Below are 24,800 nucleotides of genomic sequence, written 5' to 3' on the forward strand. Positions count from 1 at the left end.
TTTCAAAGTCTTTATAGTGTAGCTACATTGAGTTGTAAATAAAAAAATAATAAAAATAAAAATGATGTTAACATTTTCCTAGTTGAGGAGACCATAGACTAAAAAAATCAGAATTCATTTAAAAAAAACAACAGTATTTGCATATGTCAAAATTTAATATTTATTTTTACAAAAGTAATGACATTCAGTCAAAAGAAAACAATAACCAGGGGGAAAATATTTGCTTCACGAAAAAAGAACACAGGGTTATTTTATCTAATATATGAAAATGTCCTGAAATTTTAATAAGGCAAACCACATAAGAGAAAAATGGGCAAAGAATCCAAATGAACAATTTGGTATGAAAATGCAACTAATCAACAAATACATTAAAACGTTTTTAATCACAAGGATTCAGAAAAATGTCTTTCAAAAAAACAGATTTTTTTTTTTTAAATGTATCAGATTGTTGAAGAGTTGAGTCTTATACTATCCGATGCTATTTAGGGATTGAGAAAACAGAAACTTTTTTACATAGTTGTTTGAAATATGACTTGTTACAACATTTGTGGACATTAATTTGATGTCACTTAAAATTAAACTGTGAATACATTTTAATCCAGTAATACTTCTACTATTTGGGATCTATTCTTTAGATACATTGTATACACATACACACACACGCGCGTGCGCACGCATGCACACACAGGAATACATGATATATAATATATATAATATCTATGTCTATATCTTTATATCTATATTTATAGCTATATTTACGTTTACTCCTATTTGTAGTGGAGAAATTTAGGAAATGATTATAAAATTTATGATACATTCATATTGTGAATATTACTACTCTACTAAAATGAATTACACCAATGTATTTTGAGCTGGAGGATGTTCATGAAGGAAAAAAGCAGAACCCTATATATGTTCATAAATATTTTTATGTATACTTGTGTAAGAAAAACATTTACAAAGGATACATGCCTAATTAATTATATTGATTCCCTGAGGTAGAAGGGAAATGTAAAGGGGGAGAAGATTATTGTTTTATGTCTTTCTGTTGTCTGATTTGAGCAAGACAATCTAGCAAAGTTAAAAAAATAGTGATCTGTGCATTGGAAGGTGCAATAAACATTAATGCTACAATTGAAGTTTTATTTTTTCTTCTTTGATTTAGTTTTTAGATTTTCTTTCATGTGCTTACATTGTTTTAATAGTGAAATAATAAATATGTCCAAATTAAATAACAGTAAATTAAAATAATAAATTTTAGTTGCTTCAAAAAACAGAAACACAAGTTGAATGGCATTAAATCTCTACAGATTAGTATATTTTAAAGTAGACTTTGGTGCTTGTTGAATATATAAATGAATAATATCAACTGAAATGGTAACTTTACAATATTAGTCAGAAAATTCCCAAAAAAGAAAAGAAAAAGCATAGATTTGCTTTTCCAAATGCTTAGAATTTCTATTACAAAACTATAGTTTATTAAAACAGTAAGTATGCCAAAAATTAGAAGTCAGATCAATGAGACTTCTCAGATCAAGTGGAGATTCTAGTAACATACCTAAGTTTATATAGAATTTTGCATAAGATAACAGAAATAATTCAAACAAGTTTACAAAAAAGATGTATTATTTAATAAATAGTTTTGGGAAAACTGGTTTATCCATTAGGAAAAAAAAATCTCAATTTTAAACCCTTTTATTAATAACAAATTCTAGATAGATCAATTCATTAAATAAAACCATAAAATGCCAACTAACAAACAAAAGGCAAATAACACACAGATATCTAAAATATAAAACAACAATTAAAATAATGGGTGAAAAATCATGAGTTCTATGGGACTTTTTTAAAGAGTCCCATAAATAATAACTATAAGGGAGATATTTCAGTTTGATTAAATACACACTTTAAAACCTTATTCATGATAGAGTGAAAAATTAAAAATCAGCATTTGACAACATACACACATATATATATATAAAATATGTGACATATATTACATATATAACATATATAAAAGTTTAATATTCTTAATATAATAAGATTACCAAATCAGATATCGTGGCCAAAGGGCATAAACACAATTAGTAATGAAGACATACAAATATATTTAATTTCATAGCTATAAACATGCAAATAAACGTAACAAGGTATCCTTTTCTCCCTCCTCAGATTGTTGAGAATGTAACCACAACAAAAACCTTATATATCTGGAGTTGTTGAGGAAATAAAGAAATGGGTATTCATTCACTTACGGGGGGAGTATAAACTGGAACGATATTTCTGGAGAACATGTTAACAAATTATTTATCAAAATTTTAAACGTAGGTGATCTTTACAGGAGTGCTATTCTAGGAATTTATGTGGAGGGAAAAAAAATCAAATTATGTAAGAAGATGTTCACCTCAGTGTTGTTTATAATAGAAAAGAACTGAAGCAACTGAATATCTCTAGCTAGGGGACTGATATATTTTTTAAATGTCATACAACACAAAACTGTGGAGCAATTATAAAGAACGAGACAGAGCTGTACTTATTAACATGGAAAGATACATATGAAATCCTTTGTGGTTACAAACAAGTTTATGAAGTACCATGTTTAAGATGAACCTACTCTCAACTAAGTTAGTGTTGAATTTAATTATTTTGTAAACTAAAACTGCTCAGTTTTGTTATGGCTGGAAGGGAGGTCCAGCAATAGGAACCCACATGGTGTTAAATAAGATGGAGCCACCTCTTGGCGTTAGCAGTGCAAAACCATTTAATTCCCGAATCTTTCTTACCTATGTCTGTTGCTCGGGCTGGCAGAGGTCTCCGCCATTGTGTGACAAATTTGTATGCATCCAGTCTGATTTCAATGATATTGTTTAACAAAGCCAAAAGAGGGGCCAGAGGAAAAGCCGCAACAAAGATGGTGGTAAAACCAAACTGCAAAACTGCAAAGGGAGAACATTAGAAAATTAGTAATATAAGCAGTATCATTTATTAAATGCCTTCTTTATGCTGTATGAGGTGCTTTACATAAATTGCCTTAATCTTTTCAACATCCCAACAAGATAAATATGTTTATCCCATTTTACAGTTGAGAAAACTATAGCTCATGTATGTTATGTAAGCTTGCTAAACAGTAGATGGCTAGAAAATGTTAAAACCTACATTCAAACTCAGATCTCAATAGCCTGAAAGTCTACATTTTTTCTACTTCTATGCCATGCAGCACGAAGGAAGAGTAAAGATAAAAGAAGACGTCAAAGAAAAGGCGTTGAAGAAAAATGCTTAGCTCTAGAAGGGACCCAAACGATCTCTTTGAAAGTCAGAGAAAATACAAATGTGAGGACAACACACAGAGATTTTAACAGTTGGAATGGGAATCCTCATTTTCTTAATATAAATAAATACTCTGAAGCCAAGACTCAGATGAGATCTGTGCAACGATTTATTGTGAGAAAGAATTATTACTTTATTTGGGTGAGACAGTACATTTCTTAACACAGGGAAGGGTTCTTTTCCTTTAATATATTTGCTCAAAAGCTAGGTGATTCACTATGAGAAAACCCTTCATTTTGGTTAAATGTTATGGCTGACAGAGGACAAAATATGTGAGCCTTCCAAGGGCACTGCTTTCATATCTTCGCTAACTCTGTTGAAATAAAGGTGCAGATGTCTTTTAGAATGCGTGGGGTTGGAAAGGAGAGAGATGATTTTCCCTCGTGAACCACAGCCTGCGTGAAATAGAAAAACAGCATTAAGAAGGCAAATAGCTATGCAAAAGGTTCTTTCCTTACCCATTTCTAAGTATTCATCCATCAGACCATGAATATTCATGGGCTGCAGATTCCAATCATTTTCCCACTGAGGTATAGAAGCATCTTGGATTCCCCGTTTGATTTTATGTCTTGACCACCAGTTCTGGATCAACCTACACCACAGAGCAGACAAAAGGCTTTGGAGCTCTTATTTAAGCATCTGGTAAAACAATTTGTAGTGTGTTAAGAAAAGAGAAATATCAACTATCCTGGGATTACACTGAGCATTTCTGGGAATTGGAGATATTTGTATGGTCTCACCTTTCAAGTTTAGCATGAGAGAATAGGCCTCAGCCTTCTAGAACTCTCTAGACCAGTAAACACCTACACATTAAGGAATGAATGCCCCCGTGCGTTATATACTTCCTGATACTGATTAGACAAACCTCTGTGTCTAAGATTCCTTCCCATGCCCCACTTATATAAATATTTAAACTTCTATGTTGCCTGTTGTGAGTGGATTTGAGCCCTTCATTGCTCACGATCCACAATCTTTTGGGTTGTGCTCTCTAAACATGATAAAATCATGTTCCACGTTAATTAACTGAGGCCTAGATAGGGTTTCAAGATATGTAGGTTCTAGTTCCCACTCTGCAATGCATTAGCTGTGTAACTTTGAGCAAGTCACTTCACCTCTCTGAGTTTATAAACACAGAGGATTTGAGTGTTAGTGATTACATTCTGCTACTGTAGTGACAAATAATTTACAGGCGATGGATCTGTGTCTGAGTCCATTTCTCAGGCATGGAAATGTTTCTCTAGCCCAGAAAGGCTTGAAATTATGTGACTCAGAAACATCCTGGTATGCATCGACTGTGGGCTTCTGCATAATGAGTTATTTTATGAGTCAGATGAAATTACCTCTAGAATGAGGTAAATGTCACAGGACTCAGTGAACAGTACCCAACTTTCAATTTTAAATAATTGTGGACCTAGGAAGTCAGTGAGAGTTGGAAGAACAACCACAGATAGACCCAAATGTCAGGCAGTGCTTCCATGGGCATCCCACGGAGGCTGCCTCTGGACCCCCATGAAGATGAAAAAGGGGTTGGGGGTTGGCACTGAGGCAGGTCTGCTTGTTTCTTTTTTATTTTAGTTCTGTTAAAGATTTTACTTGAAGAAAGAGAATTGCGGTTTAAAAGTTTGAAAATCATTGCTTTCATGCCTGGTCCATGCCTGCCATATCTTCTTCAACACCAACAGGATGTCCCTTGCTATAGTACCTCCGGATTTGATATGCACAATCCAGGCGGACCACTGGACAAGGCTATGTGGAAAATGTGCTGTCCAAAGTGCATGTTATGCACAGAAATCCACGGAAAATAACAATAAGGATCATTCTTAACACGATAATGGTCGCTACACAATTTTGATGGTGTTCAGGAAGTACTCACGGAATATCAGATCCTGTGGTAGGCGCTTAATATCAAATTTCCCCAGGTATTTTCAAATTATGCTCCCCAAACCCTATGTTTCAAAGAGGTGAGCCAGAGACAGGAAGGGCTACGATAAATTGGGTTGTCCAATCCTCCATCCTCTAGTCTCTCTTCGTTTAGAAGAGATTCGTTTTAGCTGTTGTGAATTGAGCATCTGTATAAAAATCTTTACAAAAAGGTTGTGCCATTTATTGATGAAGGTTTAATGAGCATTGGGTCATCTCAATCTTTGCAAACCCTTATTTCATGAATTTATAAAAAATGTCACACAGAAGTCAAGCAAATTGTAAGCATTTTTTAGCAAGAGGCAGAGAAGGAATTTGAAGCAGGTCTCAATAATTTCACAGTCCATGCTTTAAGACTGCCTGTAACTTAACACAATACTTTATGGTAGTTCTCAGGGTTAATATCACATCTCCAGTCCCATGGTCTCTACTTAGGAATGTCCTGATACCACTTGTGGAACAACAGGACAGAATCCTGGTACAATTTGATGACTAAGCTATTTATATCATCAATTAACCTGTTTCTCCCTCCTTCAGGAAATTCCTCAAAATAGTCATATTTTTAATCCTGATTAGGCCTCAAAGCTTTCATACCACATTGCTTTAAACACACTGTATTCCACTGCATTCTGAAGAATAACATATTTTAATAGAGGTAAAAGTGAACATTCAGCAACCTTCCATGTCAGCATTTCAAAGACAGTTAACAGGTACCTAAAGGGCCAAAATAGAATGCTGTTTATCTGATGTTATCACAACCCTGTTCTAATGATATTTTTTGTGTGTCTAACAAAGAGTACAAAACCTTCCCCGACCCAAGATTTTATCTTTGTTTATTCTTTCTCTCTCTTTTTTTATTTTATTTTATTTTTTTTCGCAGGGTGTATGAGCAGAAATGGAGTCTCTATTAAACAATAACAATCTTGGTTTTTTGATAGCTGAAAGAAACGAGAGCTATTTTTACCCTCAAAAACCTGTACTATCAACAATGCTTTCAGAATAGCAACAAGTCTTAACATGTTGAACAGAGTACTAGTAACTCTAGGTATATTATTTCCTTTAGCCCTTACAACTGTTCTTGAGGTAGATACACCTGTTGAGCCCCTTGTAGAAATGTGAAAACCGAGGCTCAGAAAGTTTTATCAACATACACACAGTCACACATTTAGGAGCAGAGTGAGAACTGAACCCTCATCTGTCTGAGGGCCAAGCCCAAATTCTTAAGAACCGTTCACACTACCTGTCTTTCTTCTCTGTAACTATATACAAGGCTAAGTTTAAAAATAAAGCACTTACGGGTATCCCAGTTCCATGAAGTTGTTCCATATTTGCTTCAAAAACATGATAACTCCCATCTGGAGGCAAAGGTCTATCAGACAGCCGCTAGGATGACACTGAAACAGAACAACGACAGTAATGATCTTCGTCTTCTGAGCTTGAGGAAGCATCCCCACCTTCAAATTGTAAAGCCATCCTAAAACCAGGTCACACTATCTCAATGCACATAGAAACTAAAAACAAGAGAGAGATAGCATGGATGAGGGCACTTGGTAAGGCAGGTTTCAGGATTTTTATGGGAATATTAATCCAAATTACAATAGTAATAACAACAAATCTAACTGTTAACGAACATTTACTCTCTGCCAAGCTCTGCGGTTAGGTATGATCACCTTTAACAAATGCTCCGGAATACTATATACTTATCTATTAACAGTCAGGAGATAGAAAAAATATTTAATTCCATGGCAAAATGTTTATAATATATTCTTTTAAAATAAACTCTTTATCTTAGAATACTTTTAAATTTGCAGAAAATTTGCAAAGATAGTACAGAGACTGTTTTGTCCATATACCTCTCACCTAATTCCCCCCATTGACACTTACATTATCAGGTGTATTTGTCAAAGCTAAGAAACCAACCTTAGTACATTGTTATTAACTAAACTCTAGACTTTATTTAGATTTCACCAGTTTTTCAATTTATATCCTCTTTCTGCTCCAGGACCGAACCCAGGAAACATACTGATTTGTCGTGTCTCCTCAATCTCCTCTGGTCTAGATAGGTTCTTAGTTTTTCATATCCTTGATGGTTTTAAGGATTGCTGGACAAGTATCCTGCTGGACAAGTATCTGGGTTTGTCTGACATTTTCACACGTTTAGATGGGGGTTATGTGTTTTGGGAATGGAAGCAGATCACAGAAGTGAAGTGCATTTTCATCCCATCCCATCAGGGGCTACATGATATCCACATGAGATTACTAGTGATATTAACCTTTATCACTTGGTTGATGTACAGTTTTCCAGATGTTTCAACTGTAAAGTTACTCATTGTCTCCTTTCCCTAGTCTCTTCTTTAGAAGGTAAGTCACTAAGTCTAGCCCACTATCAAGATGGAGGCAGGTATTAAGGTCTGTCTCCTAGAGAGGGAGTATGTACAGATACTATAATGAATTTTGAAGTGGTAACGGCATGCCACTTACTAGTTGGTCAGTATGATCCCAATTTTGCCTTCTCTGTGCTGCTCTGTTTTTTAAGATGTTCAGTGAAAGTTAGCATTAGAAACCCTCATAAACAAAAATCTGATTACAATGAACATTGCAATTAATGGATTTTGCTTGAAAACTTCACTACAGAAGACTCTTGGGTAAGAAAGCATGGGTCTCTTTCGTTGGGAATGGGTTCATGTCCTGCTCATAAAGATGACAGACTCTATAGCTTTGATCCAGTTTCTATTTCTATCCAATCAGTACCAGTGGGACTTCAAAGAACAATTAATTAGGACACGAAGAGCCTGCTTTTCCAGTTCCAGCCCAGTAATTCGAAACTCCCTAATCTGAGCCAGAGGGAAGGTTTGCCAGCAGTAATTTGTATTGTGTGAAGTCTCAATTCTCCCATCCAAGCATGCCCCTTCTTTTAGGATGAATTTAGGACCCTCTGAACTCTGCCACATACATATATGATAAATGGGTCAGTAGACTGTCTGAAGCAGAATAATTCCTAAACTACAGAAGCAGATCATAGATCACAGCTGCAAGCTGAAACTCATCATTTTTGCAGTCTCAAAGAAGCAAATTAATTTGTCTGAGGTCATGCAATGTTGACTGGTGGTGTGGGAATAAAAGCCTTGGTCTCGTGCACCCTAATCTACTACTTTTTTTATATAAGGCTAAGGGTAAATTCTATTTACCAAATGTGTTTGTTGCCTTGAAGGGCTGGTTTAGCAAAGTCTGTTATTACGTGGGAAGGGAAAAAGAAGACCATTATAGAACTATGTGATTAAATCTCTCTCCACAAGGTTAGGCCCAAGTGGGGAGGCTGGGTGACACACCATTTATAATCTTGTTGAAATTGAGCCTTGATGACTTTGTGATTTATAGGGCAGCAAAAGGGATCCAACAGTTTTTGTGGGTCTGCTCCCCTCATCTAATGATTCCCTTGAGCTAAATCTAGTCCTCCAATACTCTAAAATTCATTTGGTAGAAAGAGCCTATACTTAGAATGCGTAAAAAGGCCTGGATGAGTATGCAGGAGACCCAGGCTTTCATTCCCATTGCTCCACTCAAAATCATTTGACCATGGACAACCCTAAGCTGGGTGCCTTCACATATTTTTCTCGTTTGCCCTTCATGAGAACTTGGTGAGATAGGTGTTGGTATCTCCATTATGTAGGTGATGAAACTAAGTAGCAGATAGGATGGACTATCAGACTCCAATACCCACGTTCCTTTCACTTCACCCAAATTAGTACTCGTATGTTTATTCTAAATCCAATTTACATGTGTGAGCCAGCAATCATTCAGCCGTGTCTTATGAAAATCAATTCCCATTATGTTCTCGATTGGGCCTATATAATATCCCAATAGTGTGTGGAATATACCCTATTCAGAGCATTGACTCTGAAGCTAGGCTGCCTGGATCAAATTGGTATCAATTTTAGGACTTCAAAAATTTATAGGTATGTTTCTATGATTTTAGGCAAATTAGATAACTTCTCTAACCTTCTGTTTCCTCATCTGTAAAATGAGTGTAACAATAGAGGTTTTCTGAAGATTAAATACATTAATATATGTAGAACACTTGGAAACAATTGATGAAATGTGCTGGCATATAGTAAGCACTCATTAAATATTAGCTATTATTAACATTTTGTATGTATTTACATATAATGTTTACTTGAGAGATTGCATAGCGTAATATGAGGAAAGTCCAGTATAGCTGTTCATATATGTTCTAATTTGTTGTGTAATACTTTTTTTCTTTCTTTATAATGGCTACCATCATTTGTGCCAGGGATTTTACGTGCATAAATCTAACTTAGTCTACCTCTCACTAGTGCTACTGAAATAGCGATTTATATCACAATTGACAAAATAAAAAACTGAGACTTAGAGATATTTAAAATCATGCACTTGACTAGAACAAAATTAGAATGTAGACTGTCAGACTCAAATGACAAAATATTTGTTACATATCATGGTTATGCTCTTTTCTTCAACACTTAATACCATCAAAGAAAGGAAAGAGACTTCTTCATTTGTATACCCCACAGAAGCCTAGAACAGAGTATGTGTCAATAAATGCTTGTTGTAAGATTGAATTCAGAGGGTTGGTTCTTATCTTCCATTATGTATGCTTTTTATATCTACAATTCTAGGAATTCTAGGGTCTATCCAAAACTCCCATTTTTCATTTCACTGGTTTTTCTCAAATAATCCTTTCTTGAAAAACACGGCCACTATCTATATCACATGTACTATGGAAAATGTCTGGGATGGTTATTAAACATTTTGCCTGACACCACTATTGTCATTATTTCCTTGGGACTTTCAAAGAAGAATCACGACTTCCAATAATTTCACAATTAAGTGTAAGGATATCCAACGAAACAAAATTATTGGTGGTAGCAGTCCCTGTGATGGCATCAATATGCAGACCTTCCTGCCTGTAACCACTCTGTTCCTCACTCTACCCTTGCTAACTCCCGTTGGATACTCCAGGGGAAAAAAGTACACGTTGGTTCCCAAATTGGGTGGATGAAAAGCATTTGAGCAGATTTAGTCATTCTTCAGGTCTATGAAAGAAAAATGCAAGTTTGATTTGGGGACTTCCCAGAAACCTGGGATCTTGAAAGGCCTTAGTCTGTCTCTGGCCAATAGAATAATACCTGGCCAGCTGTGGAGACAGAGCACTGCTACATATCAGCCACACTTAATAGAGAGCTTACCACAGGCCAGGGGTTGAGCTAATTGTGCGATGCAAATCATCTCATCTATAATCAATTTTGCAACCTAAGTATTATTATTATTGCCAGCGTACAGATGAGGAAACAGATATTCAGTGAGTTGAAATTAAGGGCAAGGAATTAGTAAGCAGCAAGGTTAGCATTTGAGCATTTGCATTTTCTATAATAGAAAGCATATATTCCAACAAAGTTTTAGGCTTTCTCCATGTATTCTCTTCAGCATACCTAAAATTCCCTGTCCTTACCTTCTTTCCCTCTCTCTTCCCATCCTCCTTCCTCCCACAGTCATTGGCTCACATCCATGCAAATCCCCACACCCACCTTCACAAGGTTACTTACTTCCTCCAGTCTCCACCGGTTAAAAAGTTTATTGTAATTTCCTGGGTGACCTACAAATCTGTAAAAAGCCATTTTAATTCGTTAGCATTTATGTGGGGTTGACTGAAGAGCAACTACTAGTGCATGTGTGGGTAGATATAAATATTCACTGGTGCAACCTGTTCCCAGACTGTTGACTTAGGTCATGCTTACACATCAAAATACCGGACTTCAAAAGGGAAAAGTGATGTATGAATTCAATACCAGTGGGTTGAGAAAGTACAAACCAACCAACCAAATGAAAATTTTCTTTTCACCTGTAGAGTTTTAACGTCTGTTGTCCTAGATAATGAATATTAATATAACGTACTGAATCAATTAGATTAAAATGTTTCTAGCTTCAGTATGCTCCCATGGCACTGGCTGGATTGTTAAGTGGATAGCAAACCTAAACCAGTAGTTTAATATGTTTCTTTTTCATATTTTGCAGCAAAGATAGGGAAAAAAAAATAACATGATAGGCAGAAGTTTCCACACTGATAAACTATAATCTAGGGTTTCACAAACATTATTTTCTTCTTTAACAAAACCATTACTGATGATTGGATAGTCATAATTCAACCCAAGTATGACAAAACATAGGTTGTTTTGCTTTTTGTTTGTTTGTTGTTATTTTTTTTTTCCTGCTTTACCTGTAGTGGCAGCAGGAGGCACTGTACTGAGAAGTCTTTCGATTAAAAACACATGTGAGAACTAATCAGCAGTCTTCCAAGCCATGGGATAAGAGAGTTAACAAATTGGCAATGGAATTGTTGACAATCTTTTTCCCTCTGCAAACATAATGTGTATGAAGTTGACTTACCTCCCCAAGAAGAAAGCGATATAAAAGATAGAACTGTTTAAATTGACAAACTGGAAGAGGAACATCTTCAGGGCAAAGCTGTTTTCCCATTCAGATTCTGTCCGAGGATATTCTAAAAGGAACACAGGGTTAGTTTATATAGATACGGTGAACGACAAGAAATGTGGATTATAGAATCCGAAGCCCCGTGCTCAAGTTCTGGTTCAGTCATTTACTAGTTCTATGAAGCACTCAGTGTCTGTAAGTTCTAATATCTGCATCTGTAAACCATGATGGAAGGATCCAATGGGACAATCTTCAGACTTTCCCCAGAGCTATGGAAAGATGATACCTGTTATATGAAGATTTTCAGGATTCGCTCTGTTATTGTCATTTAGAAGGTAACCATAAATCCTGAATCAGCCCTCTACCCAAACTGGCTATGTTCAATTATAGGGTCCTAAATTGTCCAGAGTTCTTTGAAGGGTGAATATTTTATGGGGAATGGTAAACAGAAAGGAGGGCTACGTAGGTGTTCTTAGCTTTACCCCTAACTGCTGGTAATTTCAGGCAGGTCTCTTCACATCTTTTGCAATCAGTTTTATCAACTACAAAATGAGCAATTTAGACAAGTTGATTTGAAGGACCTGGTCAATTCTCACATCATACAGTTCAATTTCTCTTAAAACAAGCAAAACAAAATAAGAAAACAAACTAAAATGATGTGAGAGATTCAATAAAGATGGCAGCATGTACTGCAGTCTCTGATCCTACCCAGTACACAAATAAATGATGAGAGAAAATACCTATGCACATCTAATATATATTTTAATATAATTTAGGAATTCAAGAAAGGTAGAAAATTAGATAGGATCAAATTTAAGAGAAAGATAGGCCAAAAATATATGCATGAGCCAATCACAGAATAAAGAGGGAACAGGTCCAGGGGAACTCCAAGTACAAAAGGGGAAGGTTCCAGAAATAGGAGGGGCTTGTGAGGGATGCAAAAGAGTGATTGATTGCAGGGGCACCAGTGAGAGCATCCAGGAGAGCTGACATTTCCTCACAAGAGTGCTTTGGTGCTCCTGGTACTTAGCACAAATACTGTTCTGCTTCCTACTATTAACTGTGGTCCCCCAAATCACTTTCTTAGATTTGCTTCCATCACAGCTAAAAGTACTCTAAAAGCAAATAAATATAAGGAATCAGAGCTAGAAGAAAGCTTTGAGACAATCTACTTCAAGTGCTTCATTACCCATCAGAAGAAACCATAGCTCAGAGAGATTAAAGAACAATAAAACATTATTCCCATTTAATGAACACTTGTCATGTAGCAGGCAGCCAACCTACAACAATGATGAAATACGAATTTTATCATTCTCATTTTACCAATGAGGAAACTGAGACTCAAAACAAAAACAAAAACAAAAACAAAAAACAAAGGACGAGGAGCAAAGGGAAGAGAAGGAGGGCATGGAGGGGAAGAAAGAATGGACAGAGGAGAAAACTTGCTTATAGTCACATAATGTCCAAGTGATATAATTCTTTAACTCTTAACTCATGGGCATGAACTAGGGCCCAGTTCTCCCCTCTATACAATGTTCCTTTTATTATCACTTGTCCTTGTAACTACTTTACAGAAAAAGTAACACAGTAGAGTGATACAGTTACTCCACCATAGTTAAATGGAATCTGTCATACCCACATTTAAAGTCTACTTACTTCACTTAATTATTTTGGTATGTTAATCCATAAAATAAAGATCTTACTGTCATAGAATTGTGATGACAATAAAACAAAATAATGAATGAGAAGTGTTTAGCACAGTGCCTGGGATCTGGTGAGTTCTCAAAGAATAAAATATCACTGTTCAAACAACTCTGTAATAAAAATTCTGTCCCCTAAACTAAGGGTCCCAAAATCAAGTTAAAACATAGAAAAAATATATTTTCTGATACACAAGGTCTCACGAAATTTACTTTCCAGGTAGCAAAACAAAGGATAAGGCCAAGACAGATAATGATATAAGATTCAAAAAGTAGTTTCCAACTGACAAATAAAGACAAAGAAATTCCCAGCGTGCTGGAAGTGGAGATGCAGTTGACCACAAGCTTAGAGAACCATTAAGACTGGAGTAGGCAGTGGGTTCAGGAAGGATAACTCTGAGATGAAAATGAGTAGAACACTGGATATTTTTTAAACATATTTAGAGAGAATTTAGAGTGGAGGCAGAAAGTCTGGGATAAATCAAGAAAATTATGTAGAAAATTAAGCAAAAAGTATTATTATTAGCCTCAAGAAAATATGGAGATTATATAAGGAAGAAAACAATCTCTCCATTGGAAGGAAGAGAAACAACAGTTGCATGTAACAAGTGATGGATGCGGAGTGTGTGAAGACAGGACACTGCAGGAAACATTGTGACCTAAGTTCTTGGCTTCTTAATGGGAAGGCAATAAATTCCTAAAGCTGAAAACTCCAAGAATGGCAGTATAAGCATGTCATTTAGAAACAAGATCGGAAATAACAGAAGAAACTGACTAAACTGTTAAAATGCAGTCCTTCAGGGACACAGAAAATAATAATTGGTGATGTGGCAAATGATAAGTTTTCATTATAAAGCTCTTAATACTAATTTACCTTTTAAATTATGTGTATGTAGTAAACCACTTTGAAAAAATGAGTATTAGAGGGGAAAAAAACAAGGAACTGAAAAGCTAGGGGGAGAAAAGCACTCTAATGTAGGAAGAACTAGGTTTGTTAATTTCTAGTAAGGAGACTACATACCATGTTTCCCCGAAAATTAGACCTAGCCGGACCATCAGTTCTAATGTGTCTTTTGGTGCAAAAATTAGTATAAGATTGGGTCTTATTTTACTATAATATAAAAGCGGGTCTTTAGTATAATATAATATAATATAATATAATATAATATAATATAATATAATATAATATAATATAATATAATATAATACAATACAATATAATACCTGGTTTTATATTAATTTTTACTCCAAAAGATGCATTAGAACTGATGGTCCGGCTAGGTCTTATTTTCGAGGAAACACGGTACCTTGCCTCTCTATAGTCATGAGATGCAGTCCAGAATCCTATGCCATCTCTTGCATTTTTATTGACAATTATATAACTGAAGTTGCTATTAAAAATACCAAAGTACATAAAGCAACTAGAGATTGATATGTCCATATGGTATTCTTTTACTAAGGAGTGAAGTAAGAAAAACGGACTTACCTAAATTAGTGAGGAGGTAAGCAATTTTTTCATAAGCCTGTAATAAAAGAGAATATAGTTATTATCATTGTTTTCTTTAGAAAATGCTGTTATTTACACTGTTCAAAGAAAATTCTAAAGTGTAGTCTATAAAGTGGCTACATTTGTAATGAAATGTTTTAAAACTTACTGTGTAGAGCTTTACAGATATATACAAAATGCATACACTATAAATATGTTGTAAATATGTGTATATATACAGACACATTTGATTTCAGTAATAACAAAGTCTTTTCTGGTAGCTGTCTTTATTTCCAGTTTATAAATCAAAGAAATGAGGCTGGAAAAAAAAACAAAAAAAACACGGCCATTCAACTAATCAATGGCTGGGATTTGAGCACCAAATTTCATGATCATTAAAATGGACTTGTAATTAAATTTTGATTATTTTAGCCCATATTTTTCTCCTAAATTGAATACTGACTTAAGGATGCCATGATTCACCTGTTTTGAAAGCTTAAAGAATGTATATTCTTTGATTATTAGCTTTCATGAAAATAAGTGGTATAAACCTGAGAGACATTAGTGTATAATTCCAATAACAAAAATAATTTTGATCAAATGCAATATTCAAGATAGTAGGAAATTGGAATAAAATATTTAAAATGTATTCCAATAACATATTTTAAATGTCTTTCAGGCATTAGGCAAAGGCCTAGAGATACGAAAATGAAGAAGCTACAGCCCCTGCTCACAAGAAGCTTACACCCTGACAGTGGACGAAAAGGCACGTCCCAAGGACTGTAACAGAAGAAGAATATTCACTAGAGGGATTGTTTAATTCTACCAGGAGAATCTGATAAGAAGCGAGGACTGTAAGCCCAAGCACCTTGTGGGAAGAATAAACACAAAGAAGGTTTTGGACTAAAATAAAACTTTATGGAGGAAGTGATCCTTAACTGGAATTTTCAAAGATGAAGACATATTCTTCGAGGAGACAAAAGAAAAAAAAAGGCAGATAGAGGAAACACTGTGAACCAAGAGACAGTGTCGTGAAATAGAAGAATGCCAGGGAGCAAGCAGAAGTGGCTTTGTGGCTGTGCAGCCTGTGACAGGGAGGGAGCAAGACACCACTTTAGACAAGAAAAGGAAAACTGGTTTTAAATAACAGAGGGCCTCCCGTGCCGCGCTAATGAATTTAGAATTTTTATCAGAGGTATAGGTTTCAAGTACGAAATAAAATGATCAAATTTGCAATTTAGAAAGATCCTTCCAATAGTAGTGTGCAAGGGAGACGGAAAGAATGTAAAACCAGAGACAGGAAGACTAACCAGTGAGAAGGCTACTGTGCACCAATCCAAACTAGAAATGGTGAGTAGCTGAACTAAGGGAGTAGAAGTGTGGAGGGTGAACAGGGACTGGGTAAGAGAGATATTACAGAAGCAAAATCCACAAGTCCCACAGATGATGAAGGATATAAAAGAAATGCATGAAGAATGACTAAAGGTTTCTGGCTGTGTATACTATACACTAAACGTTCCTTATTTTAAAAACTGTTTGACTGATTCAAACTATTTTTCCATGCCTATGTGTCATAACTTTATGCATATGGATGATAGCTGAAAAACATATTAGATTAATAGAATATTTTGATTAGGTCAAGTCCCTCATTTGCAAATTACGGTAGCACCGGAATCACAAAGTTAAGCTATTAAGAAACAAAAAACACATTTTTATTGCTGTACATTTTATGTTGGTTCAAAAATAACAAGAACTAGCATTTGGTTTTCTAGGTGAATCTTTTGGTGGCATATTTTTTAAGAGCCTGATATTTTGATGTTAATGGTTTTAATCTGTACTTATTTAAGCCCTTAAAATAATCCAGTGTGTTCAAAGGAATCAGAAAGGCTGTTTAATAATCTGTGAAGTGCTGTAACATCCTGAATAGGGAAGGGATGGATAAACTAAGAAAGGCATTATTGTTTTCCACTGATTAAATCGGAGGAACATAACATTACTTTCACACTTGTTGAGTTGGTTTTGTAGTTTACTTCCTTTATGCTAAATTCATTTTAAAATCTCCTGAGTTGCAAGGGCAAAGGAGAAGTACTGATGGTCTGTTCCATTTCCAATCATCCCTTAATTTTGCACCGAAATGCCCAACAAGTAGAAATAAACATTTAGAAAAAGAAAGTCAGCCCTATCTTCTCCCAGCAACTATGGATGATTGTTTTATAGCACGAGGCAGATACATGGGCTCTTGATTTAATTAAGTAGAGCTAGCAGAATTTTGAGGATCTCAAAAGATTGTTTTTATGAAGAAAATAATACAATCCTCACCTCCTCACACAAATATTTCTACAAGTAGAGATACACTCCATCCAGTTCGGCCTTTGTCACCTGCAAAATGCAGTACTTTGAAAGAAAGAATATATGAAGCCTCATCATACATATAAACTTAGTGAGAACAGTTGTATGTGAACTTTATGAAAGAGGGAACTGTATGCAGGAGGGTCCACTGTGATTCTAGGGAAGGGGGTAATGGAGGCTAGGGGTTGGAGGTGGACTGGAGTCAGAGTTTAGGGATTGAAGATTAAGAAGCACAACTGGAATAATATTATAAAATGAATCTGGTATACCAATGGAAACACTCAACCAAATTTCAATTTTTGAAATATTGACAATAGGAAGAACTCTTTTTTTAAAAAAAAATTAGTTTCAGGTGTATATAACAATGTAATCGTTAGAAATTTCTCCCCTCACAAAGTGATAACCCCCAATCTATTGCCCCTCTGATATCATATATATCTATTACAATTCCATTGTCTCTATTTCCTATGCTATACTCCATATCCTGTGACTATATATATATTAAATTATAGTTGACATACAATATTATTCAGCTTCAGCTGATAAGGAAAATATTGAGGATAAAAGCTCCTATTTTTTTCAAATGCTGATCTGATCACAAGTTCTTCAGTTTAACTGGAAAGAACCGGATAGGAACTAAGGATGGAACACTGGCTCTAGAGGTTCTGTTCCCTGAGCTGTCATGCTTGCCTTCCCAACTAAAAATTAATTAACCACATTTGACTTCTTCATTTTCCTTGTCTGGAAAATATTTTCCATCTTCAAAAGTATTTGGTCAGTTCATTAATTCATTTATGATGTTTTTGAAGATCAGTAGGTCTTTGGAACAAATTGCCACATAAACACAAGAACACAGAGTACTCTTTTGAAGGCAATAGTAATTGATGAGTGGGAGGGGAATAAATAAACATGAAACCATTAAAATTGATTACCTCCAATGGGTACAATTAGTTTATTGTAGGAAGAGAGGTGAGTGGCATTTTGGGTCGAGACAAGTGACTTTTCTTAACATTTTTAATGTTTTTATGCTGTCAATAATAATTTATTGATTTTATAATTCAAAGCTAAAAAAGGCAAAAATAGACTTTAAAAAAGAGAAAATAAAGCTAAGACATTAAAAGGAACAACTAAGACTACTGAAAATTAGCATAGTGGGTATGGTTTCTCCATAATCTGATTAAACATTTCAAATTTTCTTATATCTTAGATTATGTTTGATAGGAAGACATAATACAACAACTTACATGTGCGCCTCTTTCTGTCCACAGACAATGTTGAGTGTTTAAAAATTTATGGATGAGCAATAGATAATATTGAAAGGAAAAGAGTGAAAAACTATAAATAAATGCAGATGTGGTCTGAAGAAATTTAAAAAGACCAAAGAAAAGATCATTAGCATTTCTATACTGCGGACTGAAGGGAAATAAATAAAATTTATTGAAAAATGAGAACAATGGGGGAAATAAAGAAAATGTTGGTATTTTTCAAGAAAGGCAATAGGAGTACAGACAGACTCATAAAGAGAAATAACATTTTAAAATACTGAAGAGAAGAAAATAGGAAGAAAATTAAAATTTACTGAACACCTTGTATACACTAGAACAGATCTCATTTAACCTTTAGATTCCCCTATTATTTATCACCCTTATTTGAAAGATAAAGAAATTAAAGTTCAAAGATGTTATGTGGGGTAGCCAGGATCACACAGGTCAAGGGGCAAATGTCTGCTTTGCCTGTATCCAGTGTCCCTTTCTTTTTATCAGGACACCATGTGGAGGAATTGACAATGTAAACTAATGAAAGCCTGGGTGGTTTTAGGAGGTCAGGGGAGAGAGGAAGAGCAGAAATGAGAACAGAGGAAGTGTGTGTGTGTGTGTGTGTGTGTGTGTGTGTGTGTGTGTGTGTGTTGGAATATTGCTGGTCATTGACAAACTTTTTCTTTACTTGATGAAAGATAAAATTTAAAAAGTGGCCCAAGGTTGCTGCCTTGGTGGCTGTGGTTTTATGGATGACTCATATAAACTACATTCTATTTCTAATTTGTTCCAAATTTACATCATGATAGAACGTTTTAAAAGTATTTTTTTTTCTTGATTATAAATCAAAACCTACATGTTGGGATAAATATTTCAATAAACAGAAAAAGTTATATTGAATCAAATATTATTCCACTACTGAGAGAGAACCACTGTTAACATTTTATTGTCATTCCTTAAAGTTTGAAAAGGCAGGTATGTTCCAATGGGAATTAAGTGAAATCATATATCATTTTTATGTAACTGCATGCCATGTCATAAATTACATTAAAATAGCAGTTTAATTGGTTATATGATACTCCACTATATATAATTTGAATTAATAATCTTTTAATTTTTGTCATTTATGGGGTCTCTTTCCCATTTTTGCTACTCTAAATAATAATACAATAAAAAACTTTCCACACTAATCTTGGACTACCATTACTGATGATTTCTTTAAAATAGAATATTAGAAATTAATATAAAATATTTGTCATTCCTAGTTTTAAATGGAATATATTATAGAAAACTTAGAAAATACGAAATATATGTTTAACATTAGACAATATGTAAAGAAAATAAAAATCGCCTATACTTTTCAAGGGTAACTCCTGATGACATTTTGATGTACACTTGAAATTTTTATCTATGTAGCTATAAGTGCTCTTAAGTTTGATTTTTGATACTACATTTGCCGGGTATATTTTTTAAATCAGGGTTACGTTTTCTCAAGAAGTATTATATCTAAATTCTGAATTCATTTACACAATGGGAAATTATCTTTTATTTAAAATTATAAAGAATGTCTTTTTGATACAGTGTCTTAGATGAGATAGTTACTAGTTTGTAATGCTTATTTTCCAATTTCTTTCACGGTTGATAATGTACTCAGGATATCTTCTTTTATATTTAGGAATTTGACCATTTCATTTTTTTCCCCAGAGAGTTTTTTTTTTTTCCTTAGGAGTTTAAAATTTTATCAGCATAGTAATTACACAGTAATATATTCTAATATTTTACTGTCTTTTACATCTATAAATGTATCTGATAAAGTGATTGGTGGTAAATCACCTATCAAGTAGCTACAATGTTGGCTCCCCACTGACCACAGGGTAAAAGAAAAGATGACATAAATTCATTACATACTTCTCCAGACCTCCACAGCTAGGCACTGATCTACTTTTCTAATCTCCTTTTCTTCAGTCTTCCATAAATGTATGTTTTATAGATACTTCTCACCATTTCCTTGCAAAAAGAACATACACTTCTGCACTTTTGTATACCTATGGGTTGAATTTCTTCAAATGACAATCCCCTCTCTGCTCTCTTTTGGCTCTTCAGAGTACGTACCCTCTCTTTTTCCCTTTGAATCTCCTGATCCACTATCACAATCCTAAGACCCCATTTCAGGTGCAATTGATAGCTTCTTTCTCATCTTACTCATGACTTCTTGTGCTTCAAGAGTGATGCAGTCATTGTACCTTGAGTCCTATTTCTCCACTAAACAAGACAAGACCCTGGATAATAGCACTATGACCAGTCATTTTTATGTCAACCAACCAAGGATAAGAAATGGAGTCCATTGAAGATCAGGCTGGTTGACTGCTACTGTTACCTAGAAATAAACACATGAAGTACTTAGCAGCCATTTTCTTCAGATAATAGGGCTGACTACAACAACCTCTGTCTACTGGAAAATTGTCATAATATATTAATTTTGTTAGAAACAAGATCTTTCACTATCACCCATGAGATTTTTATCACAATATAAAAATCTACACTGTCTATGTTATGAATGGCTCCTCCTTCAAAGTGGTGCCTTTGTTCCACATGCAACTTATGCTGCCTTCTCTCTATTATCACATTAGCCTCCCAGACCTAGTATTGCATTTTTTTTCAGTGTTTATTATTCACTTTAATTTATGAGCCAAATAAATAAATTAAAATATTGCATGGCTTGTTTAGAAATATTGTAAACAATATTCTCCTTCCACAAATTAAAATGAACCTAAAAAGAGTAGACCCTAGTAAAACATATTAAGTATCATTTTTGCATTAAAACTTACTCAGTTATTACAGTGACTATTCACTTTTCTTTTAAGGTCTTCTCTGTTTAAAGTTAAATAGCAAATGGTCCCAGACCTCTCCAGGCTAAACATGTAACATCAGTGTCAATCCACATTTGGAACCAAATGCTTATAACCTTTACATAATATCAACGTCGTTATTTGTGTATTGCTCATCTATCTACATGTATTATTCCATGATGTAAATATATTAGCACTAGCACATACGATATGCATGATTTAGTGCAGGTCACTTGAACTTTCCAAATCTGTTTTCTCATTTACATAATGGAGAGACTATTGGCCTTGTGATGTTGTTGCAAGAATTAAAGATATTGTCCTAAATGTGCCAATCAGTGTCTACTGTTTTCAGAGAAAACAGAACCCCATCCATAGACCTTGCTGAAGAGGTGCGCCTCAGCCTAACAATGCTCTCTCAGCACAGACATTTGGTTCACAATTCAAACAGAGTACGTGATGTTGGACCAGTCACCAGTCCCATGATCTCCCTGAAACATTAGCACATTAAAATCCTGGATGATCTAACTTAAATAAACTACAGAAACCTGAACTACATAGTCACGTAGTTAGAACCAAAGGAGATAACAAAAGCATAGCAATGTCATAGCACACTGGACTGTGAGAGAAAGACAGGTAATGATCGTGCAAAGGTAAGTTATCTTCTTGATAGAACAGAGCAGACTTGCAAGCAGAAGCAATGGTAGCAGAAGGAAGAAGGGATGGGAGGAAGGGAGATTGGGAGGGAGGGAGGACAGAAGGAAGAAGGAAGGAGGGAGGGAGGGAGGGAAGGGGATTGAGAGAGAGAGAGAGAGAGAGAGAGAAGAGGAAAGAAAGAAAGGGGAAAAGAGAAAGGGGGGAAAGCGGGAGGGTGAGAGGAACGGAAGAAGGGAAAAAAGAAAGGAAAAAAAAGGTAAGGAAAATGCTTAGTCCCAGAGAAAGAAAAATAGAATAGCTATTGGGCTATTCTATTTCACAGGAGGCTTTGGAGATAACAAACCTTCACTTTCAAACAGATTTTCCTTTATTTTTCTAACAAATTCTCTGAGTTTGAGTTTATTGGAATGGTTTTTCAGTCCAAACAATGCCTTATTTGAATGAAAGGAATAGAGCACCATTTCTAGCACACATTAGACACTTATGAATAGAAGTTATCATTAATTAAGATGATAAACTCAAAGGGAAAGGAAGGCAATATAACTATCATTTATTTAAATTTAAAGAAATCTATCATCTGAACCACATAGATGAAATATTTTTTGCTACACAGAATTATCTTTGCTAGAAATGTGGCTCGGTCTTATTTTGGCTTCCTGTAAATACAATCCAATATAAAGGAAACATAGACCTCTCCCCTTTTGTATCTGTTGAAAAACTGTAGACACTTACAAGATTCAGTACCATAATGATTACAAAATTGATACAGACAGCAGCAGCAGATGTTGCAAACTGCCAGTGTTGTTTGATGAAATTCCACTTGAACGATGCAAACTGTTCCATGACAACCAGGCGATATACTACAACTGCAAACACTGCAGTGATCACCAAAGAAATCTACAATACGAAAAAGCAGAGGAGACATCCATATTTTGCATCACTAACAAAACAAAAGCAAAACCATAGATCCAACACACTGCCCCCAAGAGCTAAAGGAATTTACTTTCCCAAGAAAGGCTACATAAATTTGATTTTTTCTTTTAGGGAAATAATTTACATCAGAGTCAAAAATAAATAGTATAAGAGTTATTTTATCACACTAAAATGAGAATTCTGTTCAAATTTCCACTTTCAACTAGAATGCTTGGTTTTAAAACAGGATATCGACTTTATCAGGAAACTCATATAATTATTTCCATTGTATGTTAGATGATCTCTGTTTCGCTCCGCGAGTGTTTTACTTAAGGATATGCGCACACTCCCTTTGTAATTACTCCATGACCTGCTGTGATTTTAATTTTGATTAAGAGTAGTATATGTTGCCAAGGTATTGAACAAGAGGAGGTTTCTTGCATCCTTGGGGGTCACAGAATGAGTGGGTATCCTAAAACTTCCTTCTAAACCTGGAATCCCACAACATCCTGATATTAATGGTAATACGTTACCATGAAGAATATTCCTGAGATAGAAACAAGAAGACGGCTGACTTTGTCTGAGGAAGGCTGATGTGGCTCAGGTTTTCCACTGATGGGATTCACTCTCTCCATCTGGTAATACTTTGCTTCAAACTGTGGACGGAGTGTTTCCTATGAGAGAAACTAAAGTTACCTAAATATTGAAGTAGAAAAAATACAAAAAAATTCTTCTAATAATCGATACAAAATTCCTGGATTTTGGCCTACTTTTCTGTCAAGTCTTGGCAAAGAAGTAACTTTTTAAAAGTAAGATGCAAATTACTTTCCAAATAAACCCTAAACTATATTCTAATTAGCACATTTTTTTACTAATGTAATTAAAGGAGACATCATAGAAATGCTCTGAAGAAATTACATTGCGTCATCTTTGATCGCTCTTATCTTCATAAAATCACATTGCCTCATCATTGAAATCTTGTTAGTAGAAAAACATCAAGGGAAATTCTAACGATGTTTAGCTGCCACCAACTTGGACATAATAATTTGGGCAGTAATAATTTTCTGCATCATTTGTCATCCCAGTTTCCTTATCTGCTGGTTTCCTAACAGCTTACCTCCTCTTCTTCCCATTCAATAAGGTCCCAAGTATAGGTCAGTGTACTTCTTCTCCTTTTCCAAAACTCCAGGAAAACGGTGGCTACAAATAGTAATATTATTATAATTCTTTACCCAACCATATCACATTCTTGCATTATTGCTTTTCTTCTTTGGGTTGATGCATTTTCACCATATCATGAAAGTATTAAAATTAATTAAATTCAGACAATTGGAATTTTATTTTCCCACACCCTTTTTCCCCTGTCTCTCTGTATACTGCTATCAGCGTGCACTCGTAGAGGGGAGTAATTGTTTGTTTCATTGGATTAAATATGCAGAGATTTTTGTCAGCATACCCCAACAAAGTGATGCTGTGAGAAGGTTAATATTAACGAGGTAAATATTCATTGTTCCTTTTGACTTGTTCATGCTAATTCAAAATTATCTAAACTACCTAAATAGAGCCCTCCCCAGGAATGACAACAAAGGTCAGATGCTTCTTCTCCAGGAGTCAGAGAAGGATGGGTTGTGGGAGAGAGAAGAAAAAAGCAAGGCTACCATGGTGGAAGGGAAAAAAAAAATATATATATATATATATAAAAAGAGAGACCAGAGAAGACATTCTTGGATGCATATTCTAGGTGGACTCAGCATGTATTAACAGAGACTAAGTAAAAAATGCCTTAACTATTAATCTGGATTTTCTGCATAAACAGTTAAGAGAGAGAATGTTCTCTTTTGGGTAAGTGGGCTTTATCTTACAGCATTCAAGACTTTGT

General features: G+C 34.9%; 1 protein-coding gene across 5 annotated transcripts in view; it reads right to left on the reverse strand.

The window, feature by feature from the left end:
* Positions 1 to 24,800, reverse strand: part of ANO3 (anoctamin 3) — a 344,736-nt gene that overhangs the window by 13,259 nt on the left and 306,677 nt on the right. For all 5 annotated transcript variants that reach the window (XM_033120578.1, XM_033120577.1, XM_033120579.1 and 2 more), the window contains 9 exons: positions 24,039 to 24,121; positions 23,455 to 23,595; positions 22,742 to 22,906; positions 14,902 to 14,938; positions 11,671 to 11,782; positions 10,830 to 10,887; positions 6,544 to 6,641; positions 3,786 to 3,919; positions 2,784 to 2,936 (listed from right to left, as the gene is read on the reverse strand). In XM_033120578.1, the coding sequence (XP_032976469.1) occupies positions 2,784 to 2,936; positions 3,786 to 3,919; positions 6,544 to 6,641; positions 10,830 to 10,887; positions 11,671 to 11,782; positions 14,902 to 14,938; positions 22,742 to 22,906; positions 23,455 to 23,595; positions 24,039 to 24,121 (981 nt within the window). The remainder of the gene's footprint in view (positions 1 to 2,783; positions 2,937 to 3,785; positions 3,920 to 6,543; positions 6,642 to 10,829; positions 10,888 to 11,670; positions 11,783 to 14,901; positions 14,939 to 22,741; positions 22,907 to 23,454; positions 23,596 to 24,038; positions 24,122 to 24,800) is intronic.

This window comes from Rhinolophus ferrumequinum, chromosome 11, assembly GCF_004115265.2.
Source record: "Rhinolophus ferrumequinum isolate MPI-CBG mRhiFer1 chromosome 11, mRhiFer1_v1.p, whole genome shotgun sequence".
In the NCBI taxonomy this organism is placed as follows: Eukaryota; Metazoa; Chordata; class Mammalia; order Chiroptera; family Rhinolophidae; genus Rhinolophus; species Rhinolophus ferrumequinum.